This window comes from Xyrauchen texanus, unplaced genomic scaffold, assembly GCF_025860055.1.
Source record: "Xyrauchen texanus isolate HMW12.3.18 unplaced genomic scaffold, RBS_HiC_50CHRs HiC_scaffold_649, whole genome shotgun sequence".
NCBI lineage: Eukaryota > Metazoa > Chordata > Actinopteri > Cypriniformes > Catostomidae > Xyrauchen > Xyrauchen texanus.
Window position 1 is genome coordinate 1 of NW_026266631.1, and position 20,181 is coordinate 20,181.

A 20,181-nucleotide genomic window follows, 5' to 3' on the forward strand; every position below is an offset into this window, starting at 1 on the left:
GGTGATACTGTTTAGGATGAGGTTATCACCTACTGCAAACTCTTATCAAAATCCCATGCTAAAAATTTTAAACAAAAGACAAACAAACATGCATGCATATTTCCACCCCAACCATAACATAGCTCTATTTAGCACGCATGCATACTTACTGCCTTTCTTGTGAATGAACTCCAGTCATAACACACATGATAACAGTCCACGCCAGAGTCCAACAATTGTGGTTTATATGTAACACTCTCATTTTGCCCCTTGTTTGTCTTGTATTGTATATTGCAAAGAGTTTTCTCTGTTTATATTCCAGAATTTATATATAACGTTTCGAATAGCTACAAAGTCGCAGAGTTCAAAGTCCAGGATGCAAGAATCCAAAGTATCCACGCGGGGTTAAGTAAGCACGCACGAGCTTCCGTTCACTCCGGTTCAGCGCGTGCGAGGTTTTTATCCCAATTCCCAATCTTGTCCGAGCAACTAAAGACAATCCCTCTTGGCGTGCCTTATTTATCCTCCGTAGTTCCGATTGCTCATATTTCAGCATTAAAAATGATCTCCATCCACCCCACTCCTTGTGTAGCACGGTATTTGTGAAGGCACATCAGATCCTGTGAGCTGCAAACTGCTTGTAATGTAATGTAACCGAGACGGTGTGCTGCTGCTGCTGCTGCAGATGGGCCCTTTGAACTCTGCAGGCTTTTGTCTATATATTCAGTGGTGTGTGTCAGGACAAGTCTAATAGAGACCCTCTAGCTAGTAGAGACAAGACTGCACTGTCCCTCAAACATAAGTTAGAAGCTTTAGATGTTCAACAGAATGACAAAAGGGGTCCTAATAGAAAGGGTGGAAGACTTTTTCATTCATTTACTAACTGACATTGATATATTCTTAAGAATTTGAAATTGCATTTAATTTTATTTATGTGAGGCATCAGGTAATTCTAGAATATTTATTTAGTAAATATTAAGGAAAAAGTATGGTGTTAAAAGTAGGAAAGTTCAATCTGACATGCAATAATTTTAATATTATGCGAAATGTATGGATATGCCTTGGGCGCCCCCGAGTGTTGAAATCGGTAACTGCAACGGCGCTTTTATTTTCACCATATCTCAACAACAAAAAAAATTACATATACTTTGTTGAAGCACCTTTGGCACCAATTACAGCCTCAAGTATTTTTGTGTATGATGCTACAAGCTAGGCACACCTATTTTTGGGCAGTTTCTCCCATTCTTCTTTGCAGGACCTCTCAAGCTCCATCAGGTTGGATGGGGAGAGTCGGTGCACAGCCATTTTCAGATCTCTCCAGAGATGATCAATCAGGTTCAAGTCTGGGCTCTGGCTGGGCCACTCAAGGACATTCACAGAGTTGTCCCGTAGCCACTCCTTTGTTATCTTGGCTGTGTGCTTAGGGTCGTTGTCCTGTTGGAAGATGAACCTTCGCTCCAGTCTGAGGTCCAGAGTGCTCTGGAGCAGGTTTTCATCAAGGATGTCTCTGTACATTGCTGCATTCATCTTTCCCTCAATCCTGACTAGTCTCACAGTTCCTGCCACTGAAAAGTATTCCCACAGCATGATGCTGCCACCACCATGCTTCACTGTAGGGATGGTATTGGCCAGGTGATGAGCCGTGCCTGGTTTTCTCCAGACATGACACTTGCCATTCAGGCCAAAGAGTTCAATCTTTGTTTCATCAGACTAGAGAATTTTGTTATTCATGGTCCGAGAGTCCTTCTGGTGCCTTTTGGCAAACTTCAGGCAGGCTGTCATGTGCCTTTTACTGAGGAGTGACTTCCGTCTGGTTACTCTACCATACAGGCCTGATTGTTGGAGTGCTGCAGAGATGGTTGTTCTTCTGGAATAAGGCTGTAAGATAACAAAATGTGGAAAAAGTGAAGCACTGTGAATACTTTCCGGATGCACTGCGAATATATATAATTTTTATTTATTTTCTTTTTTGTTACTAAGTGTTTTGAAAGTCAACAATATTGAGGCAAAATCTTGCATGACGATCACACATTTTGGTATGACAGACTTTGTAATAAAGTTTGTGTTTTCAGATTTTAATTTTTTTATTATTATTATAAGCATTGAACTAATATAATTACAATGTAGTGAAACAACAATACAATCAACAGTACAATAAATCAACAGCAAGGGCATAAAATAATAATAATATTAATAATTAATAAACAGTAAAAACATAAAATGTATATACATGTGTATATATGCGTACGTGTGTGTATTATTATGCTCAAAACAGTACAAAAGAACATAGTGTGGGGTACAACAAAACATAATAACAGTAATTACCGATAATAATAATAATAATAATAAAACACAAGGCCATATTACACAGTCCCACATATTGTTTTTATCTTTTTACTAGATTTTTTTGTTGTATGTAATATATAACAGAAACATGACTGTAATACAGCATTTATACATTAGGGGGAGCACAAAGCAATTCTATATGAATATCTTAAAGAAATTGCATGTTCTAACGGTTGTTATTGCCTTCTGATTCAAAGAGGATCAAATTGAGTCAACTTAATGTTCCATCTCCTTTTTTTTTTAAACCTAAAAGCAGTTTTTTTGTTTTGTTTTTTGCCTTAAAATCTACATTTGTGTTCCACAGATGCTTCAAGCGCAAGTTTGGCAGCGACGTCACCTGACGTCACTCTCCGCGATCCCAAACAGGAAGTTTATGTTGCAAGCCTGAAGCGTGACAGCGCCGAAGCGATACACATGTACCGAGTCAACAGATACAACAGTATCGGTGCAATGGTAAGTTAGTGTATACAATTACAGTGTTTATTCGTGTTTAGACACTGTAGATAACCAGTAAGATATGATTTTGAGCTTGCTAATGCTTGTACATACTAGAAATATATATATGACTTTGTAGTATATTAAAATAATAACTGCTAAAATAAGTTCACTAATTATTTTTATTTATCACTAACAAAAATTACCATGGTACTTCCATGTTTTTGGTGATGTACCATGGTATTCTTTGAAGAGAATATAATGTAAATACCATAGGATATAAATATGGATGTCCTTCAGTATCATGGTGTTTATGAAAACACATAATCATCTGATACCAACGTTGTACCATGGTATCCCCACAGTTCTTTATGATGAAAGGGATTTAGATTGTGCTTGTCTTTCTGATGTTTAGTTATGTCTGTCTTAACCTCATATCATATGTCTTGTCTTTTTTTAAAGGCTCCTACAGATATGTGTGATGTGTGTGTGTGTGTGTGTGTGTGTGTGTGTGTGTGTGTGTGTGTGTGTGTGTGTGTGTAAATCTGGTTGCCATCTGGGGTTGTTTGAGGTTATACAGTTTTTTCACAAGGGCCATCAGGCATACGGGCCCCACTATGACTTTGAGCACTACAAACAGCTGTTACATGAGATAACAAAAGCATTCTGTGGCATTTCCAAAGAAGTTCTGGAGATTAAAGAGCAACTGCACCAAGACTTTGAACAGCCCATCCTCTTCGAGCATATCGAGAAACTGAAAATTAAAGAGGAGAAGCTAGATCTGGTGGGCATTTGTCATCACCTTTGCACATGAATGTATTATCTAAAAATGTGATATCCTGCCTCTAAAGTATACACTTGTGTCTGCCTGTATACCCTGGAAAAGTTGGTCTTAGTCATCTATAGGACTGTGCAATAATACTGAAACAAATGCAACTTATCTGTCATTGGTTACAGTATTTTTAATGTTGATCTGTTGTCATTCATTTTACAGACAGCTGTTACAGTTGGGAAAACAGAATGCCTAGGATCATCCAGAAGATGAGGACTTCCTGGAGAGTTTGTGAGCTCAAACACGAGTAAGTGCAACTCTGTCTACATTTCTATTTTTCATATTTTCCGTGTACTTGACCAATAAACTGCAGTTTAAGAGGGATGAACAGGGTCCAAAATAAACCTTTTTACCACAACAGTCTGTGATGAGCGAATTGAGGCGAATTCAATGTAAACTTCCCACTGAGGTAAAAGAAGTCGCAATGTTTCCTTTAGTAGATAGTTGGTTGATCTTGAGTTGGTCTTGAATTTGATTGCTCACTTCAATTACACCCCCAAGGGTCAGATTATCCATTTTGCAATTAGATTTAAACCATGTATTATATTGCAGTTCTTATTAAAGTTAGAGACCAACTGGCACAATATAGTTTCACTTGCATGTGGCACTCATGGTTCATTTAGTTTAAGCACGTAATTTTATTTCAAATTGAAAGCATCTGCTAGTCAATGAATAAATTAACCTAACATGGCTCTGCTATATCAGCATTAGAGAGTATTTTATTTTTAAAGCTCTCGGACTGGTTTTAATGAACTTTTTTATATTATAATATAGTATTATCTTACTGTTGGACTTGCCTAATTGAGTGTATTGCAAACATTTGTAATTTTGAATACACTGCCTGGCCAAAAACAGTCGCCGTTTGGATTATTCAGCCAAGCAAGCTCACAGATGTGTAAAAAATGGCAATTATTTTTTGAAAACTCCCTAAGGTTAAAGCAGATATAAAGTTTGTTATGGTGGGCTTACATCAGCAGTGGCTGGTGCATAAAAGAGATGTTTTTATTTGATGTCTTACAGAAATTATATTTCAATTTGTGCTTTTTTGGAAATACTTTGTAAAGTTGATCTTGTTGCCCTAAAACAGTTCAGTCACATGAGAATGAGAGCTTTCATTTGATATATGACTTGTTGTCTATTTAAGTGCTATTTGAAAGACTTCTACATTCATATTAATATTTCTAACAGCTGACCTCTAGATGGCACAGATTTGCAAAATGTTTCGTGATACGTTGCCGTCTTTTGGACCTGCCGCAGAGTTTAAGAGGTTAGGTAAATTATAAAAACCTATTTTCCATCAGAACAGCCCAATTAATAGACCTCTGTATTTTTCTCCATTCCTGTCAGGATCATAAAGAGTAAAGCAGCTTTGACTGAGCTTCTGCAAGACTTCAAGTATGACTCAGAAGAACCGGAATAAGCTGAAGATGAAGACTGATGTCTTGACAGAGATGGATACAGTCCTCTATGAAGGACTTCTTCCCCTTCTTATGAGGAATCATCTAAGGTAGCGATCGCTGGCGTTGTATAGATAGACTGCACTGCTGCTGTTGCAGGCTTTGAAGTGCATATTTGTTGTATTATTAAACAGAGTACGGCAACTTTTGTTTCATTATTTCAGTTGGTATAAGAATATAGTTTTTTTTTTTTGGTTGAAGAATTCAATTCAAAGTGTAAATCTGAATTCGCAATGTAAATAGTAATCATGATCATATGCATAACATTGAAAATACTAAAAATAGCCAGCAAAACTAAACTATTAAACAATTATGAATGTCCCTTAAATATTTTTGAAAGACTTTTTTTTTACTTGCAAAACTATTTATACATAATGGTACAGTATTTACATGGTAACATTTTTGAACAAGGGTTACAAATAATAAAAAAAATTGCTTTATTTACAGGATCTGTTCTTGTTTACCAATCAAGAGACAACGATTTACGAATTCTCACTCTTGGCAAATACATAAAATTTCATTTGTTTTGAAAACAAATGGAAATCATCATGTTTGTGAAATCTTAAATCAGCGTTTTCTTTTCCGAAAATCCTCCTGCAGTCTGTCATGGGGTTTCTGCGATGCTCCTTTTTTCTGTTCCAAAGTTGGATTGGATGGCTTTGTTCATTCATATCTGATATGGTTACATCTGTTGCAATCGTAATGAATTAAACATCATCATGACGCCAACAAACATAAGAGAGTAGGTTTCACTGTGGAAAAAGAGTACGGCTAAGTAAAAATGTTCTGCTCATATCCATCTCGCCGCAATGCTGAATTCCTTAGGGCATCAGACAACATGCGCACCATATGCATTACTATGCTATTTACACATTAACGCGTATATGTTGTGTCTAAAACGGCTTGCTTGTTCACCTATTCACCATTCAATTCATAGCAAATACCACATTTGAATGAAAATTTAGATATGTAACAGTTGGGTATGACTTCTGCACTAACGCCATATCCCGAATGATGAAAAAAAAAAAACTACTTGAAATCCAATCTGTTTGTTCAGAATGAAACGCATTTCCAAAAGTCAGATTTTTATAAGATTCCTACCACGGATGGATGTGGTTTGGATTAGACTTCAACATTTTTTTTTTTTTATTCGTTCAGACTACATATAACAAAACAGATTTGAGTCAAAAAAACGTAACTGTAAAATTTGTGCTGCATGTCTGAAAGAAGTCTATGAATCCTCAGAAAGGTTTCATTTCCTAACATTAGATTTTAAGATGTTTCTCACCATTTTGAGTCTATTTCTTTTGTATTTTAATGCCCTTATAAATATGTCTGAGACAAAAGCACTTCCTTTGACATTTTCTGCTAGGGACTACAGCAGGAGGCAAACAGTAGATCATGTCAGCAAACTGCAGTTCCTTGCGGGTTCCTTTTGACAATCTTGGCTAATCCAAACAAAATGTCCCAAGCACTGGAGAGTGATAAAAACTGTGTCGTCAAAGGCCCCCACAAGCCTTCTTTGGAGTTTCGCTATGATTTACCGCTTTGTAGTACCTGAAAGGCAAGACAATGGCATTTACAAGTAAATGTGATGACTTGATATATGAGGACAGAGAAGCATAATTGTTACCAGCCATTCTTGTGCTTTAATCGTGTTCTTCAAAGGACAGTGTGACTAATCAAGCAACCTAAGTCTCCCAACAGTCGTCAGTGCCAGAGGAAGAGTTCAGAGTGAATCAGTTCAGAGTGTTCACAAGCGTTTTCGGCCTCGGCTGGATCGCAGCTGAAGTTATGCTGCAAAGTCTAACCTAAAAGGAATTTATTGGAATTCCTGCTGATTATTTTGACTGGCCATTCTTTCTCTGTTGTGGTAATTGACTGAAGACTATATGATGCTTCGCTATTAGTAAAAGCAATCAAATGTGAGAACATTGATCAAAAGAATAAACATATATTTTGGTTCCCTTTTTTGTGGGTCACTTAATCACAAAATGCTTTTAACATGGGCCATATTAAATTTTCGCCAACAATAATGATTTGCTTTCTGATGGAGTTGGGGCCACTTGCTTCTGTTTCGCTGGGGTTTTTTTGTTGTTTTTTTTTTTCCATTTATGTCTGTTTTATCATTACAACAAGTTTTTTTAGATTTAAATTGAAAGCTTATTTGGTATGTTTTACCCAAATTATTTGTTCCCCCTTTAGCTTTAATGACAGGATGTTCTCAAGCTGGAATGGACTCCACAAGTTTGTACAAAACCTGATGATCCATGTTATCCCAGCATGATTTAAGACTGTTCCTTCAATGGAAACAAGAAAATCTTTTTTGTAAAAAAAAAAAGGCGTTGAAGGAATATTCCAGGTTCAATTGAAGTTAAGCTCAATGGATAAAAAGTTATTACGACTCGTCCCTCCTTTTTATTTATATAAAAAAGTAAAAATGTATGTAACAGTGAGGCACTTACAATGAAAGTGAATGGGGGCCAATCTTTGGAGGGTTTAATTGCAGAAATGTGAAGCTAATAATTTAATAAAATCACTTGCATACAGTTTTCTGTTAAAACTCATGTATTGAGTTCTAAATTTGTTTAAAAAAAATAGTTTTAGGGTTTATGGCGTTATGTCATCATGGCAGTGAAGTTGTAAAAATGGATATAACTGTACATGGAAAAGGTTTGTAGGCATGTTTTTTTTTTTTTTTCACACACTAAAACCATGTTAACATGCATATTGTTTATCTTGTAGCTAAACTTGTGAAACCATGAGTATTTTAAGGATTACGAATTGGCACCACATTCACTTCAATTGTAAGAGCCTCACTGGAACCTTGATTTTTGCCTCTCTTTTTTTAAGTCGAAATAATTGTATTTAGAATTTATTATTTTTTTTATTACAAATGCTGTCAATTGAGCTTAACTTGTATTGAACTCTGAATATTTCTTTAACAAGGTCAATCTCACCAATATGATCAGTGACCTTGAAATAGTCCGGAATCTTAAATATTTCGAATTCATTTAACGTCATAACGTCCTTTATTTAATTTTTTGATCTAATCTTCGGTTTGTTTCCAGGTTTAAATTAGATTCTGAATCCTAGATTTTCAATGTGAGCTTGTACTTTTGATCTCCACTGTACATGTCGCAAAAGTATTGATAGCTTATCGTTGGAAGTAGAAAAAAGGAGGTGCAGCTTCCTTACCGACCTGGTCGTGTGTTTTATGGGCTTTCTGTAGCCAGACGCGCCATTGGTCATAGAGTTTGATGCTGACGTCCGTGCAGCCATAGGCATGTTTTCGCATCCAGCCGAAAAACTGCTTTAGTTCCCTTCGAAGTGTTGAGTTCTGCTCGCTGGACTTGGAATCACATGAGCCACCATGTGCCCTTTCTGTAGGGAAGATAGGAAAAACACTGCCATTATTTACAAAATGACTTGCCTTGTACAACAATGTAATCGGTGTTACTTGCATGATATAGTAGATGTACCCAATGCTGCTGGATTGCTAACACGCATTTGTTATACGGAATAATTTCTCATGAGCTTTTAGAGTTGTTTTATTCAAAATTATATTTGATGTAAATTTGTCATTTGATCCACATGTAAAGAATACTGTTAAAACATAATTTTATCATATTAGAAACATTGCAAGGCTGCGCCCCATGTTATCATTCTCAGTGTCTGAAAATCTGATCAGTACTTTTGTTTTTTCTCACATTGACTATTGCAATGCTCTCCTTGCTGGAGTCTCAAAATCAACATTAAATAATTTGCAAAATGTGCAAAACTCGGCTGCCAGAATCCTGACGGGCCCCACCCAGGTGACCACATCACTCCTTTATAGGAATCCTTGCACTGGCTTCCTGTCAGGTTTCGTGTTGATTTAAAAATTGTTAAGCTTACCTACAAGGCTTTGCATGGTTTGGTTCCCCAATATTTCACTGAGCTTTTAACCCCGTACACACCAAAGCGCGATCTCCACTCCTCTAAATCGTTTTTTTTAACTGTTCCTTAGACTCGTTTACACACTATGGGTGACAGGGCATACTATTCTTATGCTCCGAAGCTATGGAACTCTCTACCTTCAGAACTTTTAGTGTGTTTAAATCAGTCTTATTTGCTTTGAAACTTGTTTTTTCAGAGGCTTTTAATTGATACTATATACAATAGTATCAATTAAAAGCATCAATTTAATACAATCGCTTTATTTACGGTGTTTTATCATTGGTTGTTTTGAGATGCATGTTTTATCCATTTGTATTAAGCTCTGTATTTTTATATTTAAATTTTTCCTTTCGATGTAAAGAACTTTGAGAGGTTTCTTTAAAGGCGCTATATAAAATAAGGTTTTATTATTATTATATTTGAAGCACAAAATCATAATCAAATATCGAATACACTGCATATTATAGCTCTTTAGAAAACCTTGCTGGTCATCAGTGGTTATCCTTGTTGTACATCAGTAAAGATACTTAGCAGTTTTTTAATCCATGGTGGAGTGGCTAAACATGTAAATAATACTGCATTTTGTACTTTTTAATTTGTGAATTCAGTTGATATCGCCTTCCGCTCTGCAATCGTTCTGAAACAAGTTAAAAGAGTGGCATGTCTAGGTATTCGGATGAATTGCTCATCGCAGATTATAGGGGCTATATCATATGTACTACAAATTAAGTTTGATCACACTTCTCAAGATATATAAACTAATTTTGATCTAAAAGCATATTCTTATATGCTTTAAATTATTTTTGTTTGTTTCAGAATGGTATTCTTCTCACACAATTTTTTGTGTGGTTTTATGAGTTATCAGTTCAGACCAGTCTGGCCATTCTCTGTTGACCTCTCTCATCAACAAGGCTTTTCTGTCCACAGAACTGTCGCTCACTGGATTTTAGTTTTTGGCACAATTCAGAGTAAATTCTAGAGACTGTTGTGTGGGAAAATCCCAAGAGATCAACAGTTAAAGAATTTACTCAGAATGGTGCCAAAAACATAAATCCAATGAGGGGCAGTTATGTGGACAGAAAAGCCTTGTTGATGAGAGAGGTCAATAGAGAATGGCCAGACTGGTCTGAACTGACAAAGTCTATGTTAACTCAAATAACCACTCTGTACAAATGTGGTGAGAAGAATATAATCTCAGAATGCTATTCTGAGATGCAGGTTGGCACAGTTTTGCGGCACGCGGGGGAACTACATAATATTAGCCAGGTGGTTTTAATGTTGTGAATGATCGGTGAACATGCCTATATGCATTCACCATAGTTTTTTTTTTTTTATCCCCTTTTTCTCCCAATATGTAATGCCCAATTTCCACTACTTAGTAGGTCCTTTTGGTGGCATGGTTACTCACCTCAATCCGGGTGGCGGAGGACAAGTCTCAGTTGCCTCTGCTTCCGAGACAGCCAATCCGTGAATCTTATCACGGGACTCGTTGTGAGTGACACCGCGGAGACTAACAGCATGGGAGGCTCATGCTATTCTTCGCGATCCATGCATAACTTGCCACGGGCCCCATTGAGAGCAAGAACCACTCATCGCAACCACAAGGAGGTCACCCCATGTGACACTAACCTCCCTAGTAACCGGCCAATTTGGATGCTTAGGCGACCTGGCTAGTGTCACTCAGCACACCCTGGATTCGAACTTGCGACTCCAGGGGTGGTAGTCAGCGTCAATTCTTGCTGAGCTACCCAGGCCCCCTGCATGTAAAAACATAACTGTCACAATGCTGCCTCCCTCCATTTGATTAGAGCAAATTAACTTGAAAAGACCTTTGTTACATTCAAACTCAGTTGACAACAGTTGCTTATATGCTGTCGATTGTATAATGTTGCCCTAAGCAACATCCACGTACCCATGAATAATAGGGTATTTACAAGCTCTTGCGAAGGAGGGGTAGCTCCGACTTGCCATAACTCATATTGCATGGCATACAAAGTTTAATAACATCCTCTCTTTCATGCCACTCCAGACATGTAACAATACTGACTTCTTATGATTCAAATCTGTTTTCACTAAGTTTCAGTACAACCGCTTCTTTAAACTAACATGCTCTAAAGATCGTTTTAATTTATCAATCAACGAAAATCACAAAGAATTCGCCAATGGACCCCTGAAGCTCTTTGTCATTTTGTTAAAATCTTTTGAATCTGCTGATGAGAGATCCCTATCAAGTAGCTTGACGTTTGGTTTTTTTACGATTTACATATGGTTTGAATCTAATTGGCTTACAATGAAGAAGCTGAATGTATACTGAAGGAAAGTTCACATTTAAGGCTACGAATGTTGCCGTAACTTACCGCTGCCTGGTGTTGAAGCGGCCGTAGAGTGGCTCCAGTCGCTCCAGATCCCTGCCTTCTTAGAGCCATAGATACCGACCGGGTTGCAGCGCACCTGGACGAAATAAACTGTACCGGCCCTGAGACCTGCTAACCGACAAGATGTCTGGTTCCCAGCATCATCTATTACCTTAGCAAAAATTGGCAATAAAAACAGAGTAAAATTTTTACAAAAAGTATGTACAGAAGTGAGAGTGGGGTAAGATGAATCACTTTTTTGTAGTATTCATAATTTGGAACTCACTTTGGATAAAACCGTCAGTTAAATTAATAAAATCAGTAAAAAGTGGCACATCTTACGGCCCCAATATACAAAAATAAGGTATTTTTATATGTTACTGCCATTGGTGCATGTTATTGTTAAGTGTGACCTGGAGCTCTGCCTACTTTGAAGGCCAACAGACGTTTTTATTTTATTTACATTGTTCAGTCAGTCAAGTTCAGTCAACATGAACTGAACGGCATGCAGTGCGAGCTGGTGCAAATTTACCTACAGCTGTATGATCATTCATGTAGAGACATTTTCCAAGACCACATCATGTGATTTCTTCTTTTATTTATTTACTAGCATGCAAAAGGAATCAAATCTACTCAAATACTCTTAAGTGCCCATTCAATCATGTGCCATCTGCAGTGAAAGCCATTCACACATCTGCTCATAGTAAGAGATCTTCTCATCATTCTTTTGTCTTTATTCTGCTCATCACTTTTGTACACCCATCCTTGCAGTAGTATGTGTCATCATAAATGACAATAACAGAGTGTAACCGGCACACATTATGAACGCGTATAGCGTGTTCGTGCATTGGCATCATGAATTTAGAATGAAAACAAGACTAATTAAAAATAATATACTGCATAAACAGTATATTACTTTATATCAAATTACTTTAAAAATTTAACAAAGAAGAACTCCTCCGGAAGTATATCAGGGCCTTTACCTTACATGTAATCACCCTTCCTGATTTATTTAATTGACCTAAAGTTAAATTCTGTTCAGTGTTGGAAACTAAACCAGTTGTTGCTGCCATACCTTCCATTCATCACTCTCCTCCAGACGATATCGAATCTGGTACTTGGCCTGAAACAGGTAGTCTTTAAGGGCAGGAGGATTTCCCCATCGGACACTTAACTGATCCTCTAGATCTCCAACGCGGCTCACATGGACATCAGGAGGAGGGTCTGTAGTTACTAAACAGGGAAATAAAGATAAAATATTCAAGGCCCAACATTACAGAGTAATCCCTGTGTTTGTTATTTTGAAATAAATATTTAACATAATTTAAACTATATGAAATCCCCAAAATCTCTCATTTTCCGAGCTGTTGATTAAACCCATTAAATAAGATTGGGTAGGGTCATTAAACTGTTCTTCCTTGGCCCATTTAGTAAGGGACAATGTACATTCAGCCTGTCATTATCACAAAATAAACCCCCCCAGATGGTGATTGGGACCATGATGTGAAGCAGAGGGGTCTTGATTAATCCTGTAGGGGTTTATTTTGCAATGACCAGCTGACTGTACATTATCCCACTTATTACACAGCTACTTACCAAATAAATAAATGAATGAATGGACATGAAATATTGAAAAGTTCAAATAGTTTTATTATGTGAAGTAGTAGTAGACTGTGGAATGCCTTGAGAGCAAACTAGCACAGCTATGTAAGGAAATTGGTTGTCAAGGACAATGTCAATTATGCAGTTTAGTGGTCTTTATATGACTATATTTGACCACAGAATGGCGCAATTGACCAATCAGAATCAAACATTCCAGACACCCAGCGCTAGACCAACACACTAATTCAGCACACTTTCCCTCTGAACATAAACTGAGCAGAAAACTAGCCGCTTGTAATTGAATCTCCCAATAAACTCCATCGCCGCTCATTAGCTTGTCGATCTTTTGCTATCTGTTCCCAACATAATTTCTACTTTCCATTATTGTTTGCAAATGGACGTGCTCCATTGCTTTTTTTAATCAAGCTCACCCTTAGGGCAGAGCCAATCATGGAGAATTCCAAAGCTTATTGTTTCTGTAATGCAGAAGATGAGGAAATGAGGGCTTTGCGATGTGTCATCCAATAGGCATTCTTAATGGTGCAGCTTCTTGCCTATGGAAAACCTTCTCTGATCATGATCACAAATGCACTTTCATGTCTCGGCTCAATAAATGTGTATATACACATATATACAAACTTCAGACATTCTGCTGCCCAGTGACCTTTAAAATATTGTTTTCATGAGCTGCTTTTTGGAAACATTTCAGGTGTTGGAAAGCAATTTTATAGTTTGTAAAAATCTGTTCTCGCAGACGAGTGTGTGTGCACCATATGCAAGACAATCAGATAGTTATATACATCTATGTGTGAGGGAGAAGATAAATGTATAGCTGGGACACATAATGTTGATATTCAGTTCATTAATACTCAACCCAATCTCAATAAAGCAATAAGCAACAAGAGGTTGTGCATTACAGTGATTTTACCACGGAAAAGGTTTTTTCTTTGGCACAACTCAAAGCTTTCCTGTGGCTTATGGCTTTTCAAATTGGCAGCAACTGCACTATGATAGAAAACTTATATAAGAATAAACTATTCTTCTGCAAGAAATATAGTTCATTGTCTTTACTGTAAGCAATTTGTGGTTCCCAAGCAACATTTGTACAACTTTGCACATGTCCGGTTACAGGTGTGCGTTTATAGTAATTTTACAATGGCTCTGAATGCAGCTCATGAAATCAGAATTGTATTAGTTGGATCTATTCGTTTTACAAGGGCTATTTTTTTCTATAGCTGCGGCTTTCTACTTACCCACATCTAAAATGTCTAAAGTTATGACGTCAGAAGTGGCAGAGCCAAGCTGATTGGACGCCTCCACCCAGATCTCATATGGCGTAAAAATGGCCAAATCACGAGGAATGTAGCATGTGTACGGCTGTCCCGTGTAGTCCTCACAATCCTTCTCTTTACCGTACCATCTAAATGGTTATCAAAACAGAAACGTTACATATTAAGCATGTTGACATACAGGATCTTACACTGAAGCCATTTAAGGAAAGCCATAATTGGGGTATGGTAATAAATGGATAAAGCAAAAATGATCAATAAATGTACATTTTTTTGCCCAATACCCAAATATTGCATCACATGTGAATGCCTTTTTCATCATTCTTACCGGCTAATCCAATGTTCGTGAATGTTGTGTGCATGCTCGTTTATGTTTTGAAGTCAAAAGCAAGAAATAATCCAGTGATTTTAAATCTCTTGTGAATGTGGCTTTTTTACATTGTCGTTTTTAATAAGCTGATTTTTGATCAGCTTATTGTGCAAGTAAATGCTCACATTGAAAGGAGTGCTTGAAAACAGTTTTCTCTAGATACAACGTTTGCTGTTCATGGAAAAATCCCAACAGAGAATAAAATAAATCTCACTTCAGTTTGTACTTGAGGGTGTATTTGGTATTGATTAACATCTCTCCTTGACCCCCTGGTCTCCATTTGCAGCTGAGATCCTTGGTGTTTTGTGACCAGCATGTCAGGTTGACAGGTTTCTCAGGGGGCACTAAACATCCAATGAATACAATAGCAAGAAGACCGCATGAATATTCAAAAACACAAGGGCTACAAACTTAACAAAACTTGATCAATAGAATGGTATCAGAAAGGGTATCTTCAAAGACAAATGTTCAGAAGTAGAATAAATCAGAAATCAAGTTGTTCCCACTCTTAAAAATGAAGGTTCTTCAACTGATCTTCACAGTTCCTTTGGTTCAGTATAAGGTTCTTGAGTTGACTATATGGTTCGTTTTAGAGTAATAAAGTTCTAAAGGGGTGGTCACACTAGGCTTTGAGCACAAAAGGATTTTTTTTGGACAATGCAACGGGCCAGGATATGATGCTATGCAGGAGGACTTCTGGTGTAAGTAAATAGAGCTGTTCAACCCGGAAGTGTATTTCACCATGGGATCCCTCTGGATTTTCCTATGGGTTTTTATAATTGGGTTTTTGAACTTATGAGTAAAATAATGTCTGTGGATGTTTTGCTCTACAACATAAACACTTTCAGACCTCAAAGATATTGAATTAAATATTTTTTAAATAAAACACACGGTGGCTTAAAAAATTACATATTTCAAAAATGTAAATCATGGCAACTCTGAAAGTGTGTCATTTATGTTGTAGGACGAAATATCCACATATAATCAAGTAATGTTTACCACAGATATTTTTTTACTCATAAAATGAAAAACCCCATTATAAAAACCCATAGGAAAATCCTGGGGAAGCCTATGGTGAATTAGACTTGCAGATTTTGGACTACAAGCTGAACAGCTCTATAATACATTACAAATAATATTATATTAAAATTGTTAAAAATATTTAGTCTTCTTTCTTTCCTGCAAAATATTCTTGCATTTCTGGTCTTCTGCGTTCGGATGGCTTTGAGTGCGAGTGAATGGAGTGCGAAGTGTAGTGTGACTGCCCCTATACAGTTTAGTTCATTAGATCTAAGTTGGTTTTTGGGTTCTTTAAAGTACCAGGGCATAGATAGTATTCTAAAATGTTATTTGATGAACTCATAAAGGTTCTCCTTCGACATCAGACTGCAATACCCTTTTTGGTTCTAACGGGAAGCTATCTGCAACTTGACACTTACAGCCAACATAAAAGCATGATCCAGCCAACACTTCTCCATTACTTCGGTGGCAAACCAGATTGTCTCCTGATTGCTGCAAGGATCCATTGAGTTGATGAAGTGTGACACTCAATTCAGTTGGACTCCGCACCCTGTAAGTACTTCTAGCCAATCGTTTTCCATTCAGTGTCCAGTACAAAGATCTAGCTGTTACTTCCAGCTCAGCACTAACCGTGCACACCGCAGTCAAACTTGAGCCGATGTGAAGCACTGTGTCCTGGGGGGATATGACGGCAAAGTCTGGGGGTCAGAAGAAGAGGAGCCTTTATGAGTCCTGAAATTTTACAACTGGATTTACGACCGCAATGCTTTAACAGTTGAGAGATAGGTCGCACAAGGTCATTTTTCAACAGCTTAAGTGGTTTTCCATCCTCAAAATATTCCTCCTCTGTGTCCGCAGAGCTCATATTTATTCATGTTTAAGACAAATGTTCGAGGGAAACAATGGCTGGGATTTAAGAGCTACTACTACTTGTCCTTCAGGGAGAACAAGTGTTAATGCAGATCATTTCTGCTCATGGTGGGAGGTGGACAAGCTTTTTAACATGTGCCATTGGGCTTGGATTACTCTCACACTAACTGAACAAGTTAGGAAGCAAGACAGAGCATACTTGAGGTCATATTTAAATAGATAGCATGAGTAAATGATAACGGATTTCAATTGTGGGGTAAACTAGCACTTAACGCATGTTTTAGGTGCACTTGGAAAGATTTTTAATTTGCATTGCAATCAGATGGTTAACATAACCATCACAATTAATCTCATGGTTTGTTTGTAGTTAACACTTTTTCCCCAAGTATGATTTAGGCCTAAAAGAAACGCATTCCAGGTTCGGTGTTTATGATGGTATTTGAGCCTTATTGATGAGGCTTTGGGGGTACCTACAAAAGGTTGGTAAAAAATAATTAGATTGGTTCCCTCTACTTAAAACTATCGTGTAAGTTCAACTGAAAAGCTTCAAGTTAAGCCAAAGAGTTCAATTTAAAGTCCCAATAACATGTTAGCTTACTCAATATTTCAAGTTGAAAACAATCAACATGCATGTGTAGCTCAAAATCTGAAGGTTTATCTTAAACTTGGGAGTTTAACTTAAAAATGTAACATTGCTGATTGACTCAAATTTGTGTTCCGCTAGTTTATTAGTGATTGCAGTGCACAATTTTATTCAATTGACAATAAAAAAATTAGTGCGTTCTTATGGCAATTGCAAGCATTTCCAAATGGCATAAGCCTCTTGTTTGCCTTCTTACATAATAACATGTTTAGAATAATGAAATGCATTTCTCTTTGTAAATACAAAGAGATAATAAATGTACAGTTAATATTAAAAAAAAATATATAGTAATACGCTTCTTAAAATGTGTTTGTTACGTCATAAAGCGTAAACAGTGTTCCGTTTGAATCCGTCAAACAAGGCAAGAAGCGTTCAGAAAAGTTCTGTCATTTTATTCAATTATTTTTGACGAGTTTCGTGTCTAATAGCTGTTTGAAGTTAGAGGCATAAGTGTTCAGATACATTTGAAAATGTACTTACGTGCTGTGAGCGCGTAAGGAAGAAGCGTTACAAAAAACAACATAATGACTGAAATGGTCACATTCTGTCGGGCGCGCGCGCTCTCCTCTCTCTTGCCATGCTGGTGGGAGCGCGCGCACGGGCAATCCATTCTTCTTCACAGAAAATAGATGAAAAGCCTTGAGTTGCCTTGTTCACCTGAAAACTCCGTAAGGAAAATCATTGCTCGTTCAAAAAAGCAACATTATGCGGAGAGGACCCTCGGATTCACATTCACTCTCAAATTTAGAGGGGAATCAATAAAGAGCACGCCTCAAAAGCTGAAAAAGTTGAATATTCTGAAGCCCCTCCTACGTCTTACCACACAGCCACAAGTCATTATTAGTAATGCATCTGCAGCCAATGTTGCTTTTCTCTTTTGTATACAGTCAGATGACCACAACAGAAAAAGATATACAATGGCCAAAAGTTTGGAAAATTTACAGATTTTGCTCTTATGGAAAGAAATTGTTTATTTTATTCACCAAAGTGGCATTTAGCTGATGACATGTATAGTCAGGACATTAATAATGTGAAAATTACTATTACAATTTGAAAAACCAAAACATTTTCAGAACTTCTTGAACTAATTCAAAGACTTCTCATAAAACAATCCTCCACGTGCAGCAATGACAGCTTTGCAGTTCTTGGCATTCTAGCTGTCAATTTGTCCAGATGCTCGGGTGACATTTCACCCCACACTTCCTGTAGCACATGGCATAGCTGTGACTGTCTTGTCTGGCACTTCTCACGCACCTTACAGTCTAGTTGATCCCACAAAAGCTCAATGGGGTTAAGATCCATAACACTCTTTTCCAATTATCTGTTGTCCAATGTCTGTGTTTCTTTGCCCACTCTGACCTTTTCTTTTTGGGTTTTGTGTTTTAAAAGTGTCATTTTCTTTGCAATTCTTCCCATAAGCCCTGCACCCCTGAGTCTTCTCTTTACTGTTGTACATGAAACTGGTGTTGAGCAGGTAGAATTCAATGAAGCTGTCAGCGGAGGACATGTGAGGCGTCTATTTCTCAAACTAGAGACTCTGATGTACTTATCCTTTTGTTTAGTTGTACATCTGGCCTTCCACATCTCTTTCTGTCCTTGTTAGAGCCAGTTGGCCTTTGTCTTTGAAGACTGTAATGTACACCTTTGTATGAAATCTTCAGTTTTTTGACAATTTCAAGCATTGATTAAACCTCATTCCTTAAAACAATGATTGACTGACAAGTTTCTAGAGAAAACTGTTTATTTTTTTTGCCATTCTTTACCTAATATTGACCTTAAGACATGCCAGTATATTGCATAGTGTGGCAACTCAAAAACAAACACAAACACAAAGACAATGTTAAGCTTCATTTAACGAACCAAATAGCTTTCAGCTGTGTTTGATATAATGGCAAGGGAGTTTCTAGTACCAATTTAGCAAGATTGCTCAAGTATAAGGTGTTGGAGTGATGGCTGCTGGAAATGGGGCCTGTCTAGATTTGATCAAAAATACATTTTTTAAATAGTGATGGTGCTGTTTTTTTTATCATTAATGTCCTGAATATACTTGGTGATCAGTTGAATGCCACTTTGGTGAATTCAATTTCTTTCCGAAACAGCAAAATCTGTACATTATTCCAAACTTTTTGCCGCCAGTGTACATAATCATAAAATAAAAATCTCATCATGTAGGCTATTTTGTGGGCTATCCCTTACATCTCATTTAAACCTGCCCAATTCAAGACCACAATTTGCTCCATAGCCAAAACACACTTTTCATCCACATCTGTATAATTATTATGGCCTGTTTATAATTCCACACCCAATGCATCCTCAGTAAGAATTGTGTAATAGCTAATTTCATTTAATTTCTTGTTTATTTTCGCTCATGTATTAAACCATACACTGAAAACCCAAATAAGTTGACTCTACTCATTTGATTGAGTAAACTAATTTCCTCAATTGATTTGAGTAATGGTGTCTCCAAAATGTTGTATTTAAACTCAATTAACTTGGTTTTCATTTACTATAGAGTGATCTTAACTGTTTATGTAGGTTAAGTTAACTAGATGCAAGTTGACAACTCAATTTGCTATTTATTGTTGTTTGTACTGTTGTTAATAATTTTACTTAAATATATTACATTTTAGATTAAACAATAGCAGAGCTCAAATAAAGATCATAACTGATTCTAGGTCAGACATTAAATAAACTTCATTCTCCATAGAAATGCATACTGTATATTTGCACTTACACTGCACATGCACAAAGAGAATTAGTCAACAGCATCCAACTTGACTAAATGGGGCACTGATCACACAAAAACATCTATTTGCAACAAAACAGCATAAATAATACTACAAAAGCTAATGCTAAATTCTTAATGGCAGCTATTTAAATGACCCCATACTTCCCTTTGTAAGTAGTAGTAATAGTAGTAGTTATACTCAAAAGTTTGAGTTATTAACACATTTTTAAGTTCAATGAATTTATATTGTTTTAGATATGAGCCCAAAACTTGACATTTCAAGTAATACTTGAAGTAATGACAACTTGTGCATGTTC

At 36.9% G+C, this 20,181-nt stretch overlaps 2 protein-coding genes across 3 annotated transcripts; one reads left to right on the top strand and one right to left on the bottom strand.

The window, feature by feature from the left end:
• Window positions 1-2,629: 2,629 nt before the first annotated feature.
• LOC127642485 (required for excision 1-B domain-containing protein-like) lies at window positions 2,630-5,418 on the top strand (the record flags this gene model as incomplete). Its single annotated transcript, XM_052125107.1, has 4 exons — window positions 2,630-2,778; window positions 3,233-3,544; window positions 3,755-3,801; window positions 4,940-5,418. Coding segments are annotated over 4 exons (581 nt in total), but the record flags the coding sequence as incomplete, so codon positions are not given.
• Window positions 5,419-5,497: 79 nt separating this feature from the next.
• Window positions 5,498-18,191, bottom strand: LOC127642484 (cytokine receptor-like factor 1). 2 transcript variants are annotated; one of them, XM_052125105.1, is made up of 8 exons: window positions 17,617-18,191; window positions 16,043-16,321; window positions 14,818-14,947; window positions 14,198-14,364; window positions 12,418-12,575; window positions 11,346-11,514; window positions 8,252-8,433; window positions 5,498-6,606 (listed from the first exon to the last, which is right to left on the bottom strand). In XM_052125105.1, the coding sequence occupies exons 1-8, from the start codon at window positions 17,744-17,746 to the stop codon at window positions 6,583-6,585; spliced, it is 1,239 nt and encodes a 412-aa protein (XP_051981065.1). In that variant the 5' UTR covers window positions 17,747-18,191; the 3' UTR covers window positions 5,498-6,582. The 2 variants fall into 2 exon arrangements, with proteins under 2 accessions (XP_051981065.1, XP_051981066.1); XM_052125106.1 differs by having other exon boundaries at window positions 5,499-6,606; window positions 8,248-8,433; window positions 17,617-18,190.
• Window positions 18,192-20,181: the final 1,990 nt, after the last annotated feature.

Bases quoted from the DNA above. Each gene is read 5' to 3' on its own strand.
- LOC127642484 (XM_052125105.1), bottom strand. From the start codon at position 17,746: ATGGATTGCCCGTGCGCGCGCTCCCACCAGCATGGCAAGAGAGAGGAG. The intron at 14,948-16,042 runs GTAAGTGTCAAG...TTGGATGTTTAG, and splicing joins ATCATGCTTTTATGTTGGCT to TGCCCCCTGAGAAACCTGTC. The intron at 12,576-14,197 runs GTAAGTAGAAAG...TTCCCTGTTTAG, and splicing joins TTTAGACATTTTAGATGTGG to TAACTACAGACCCTCCTCCT.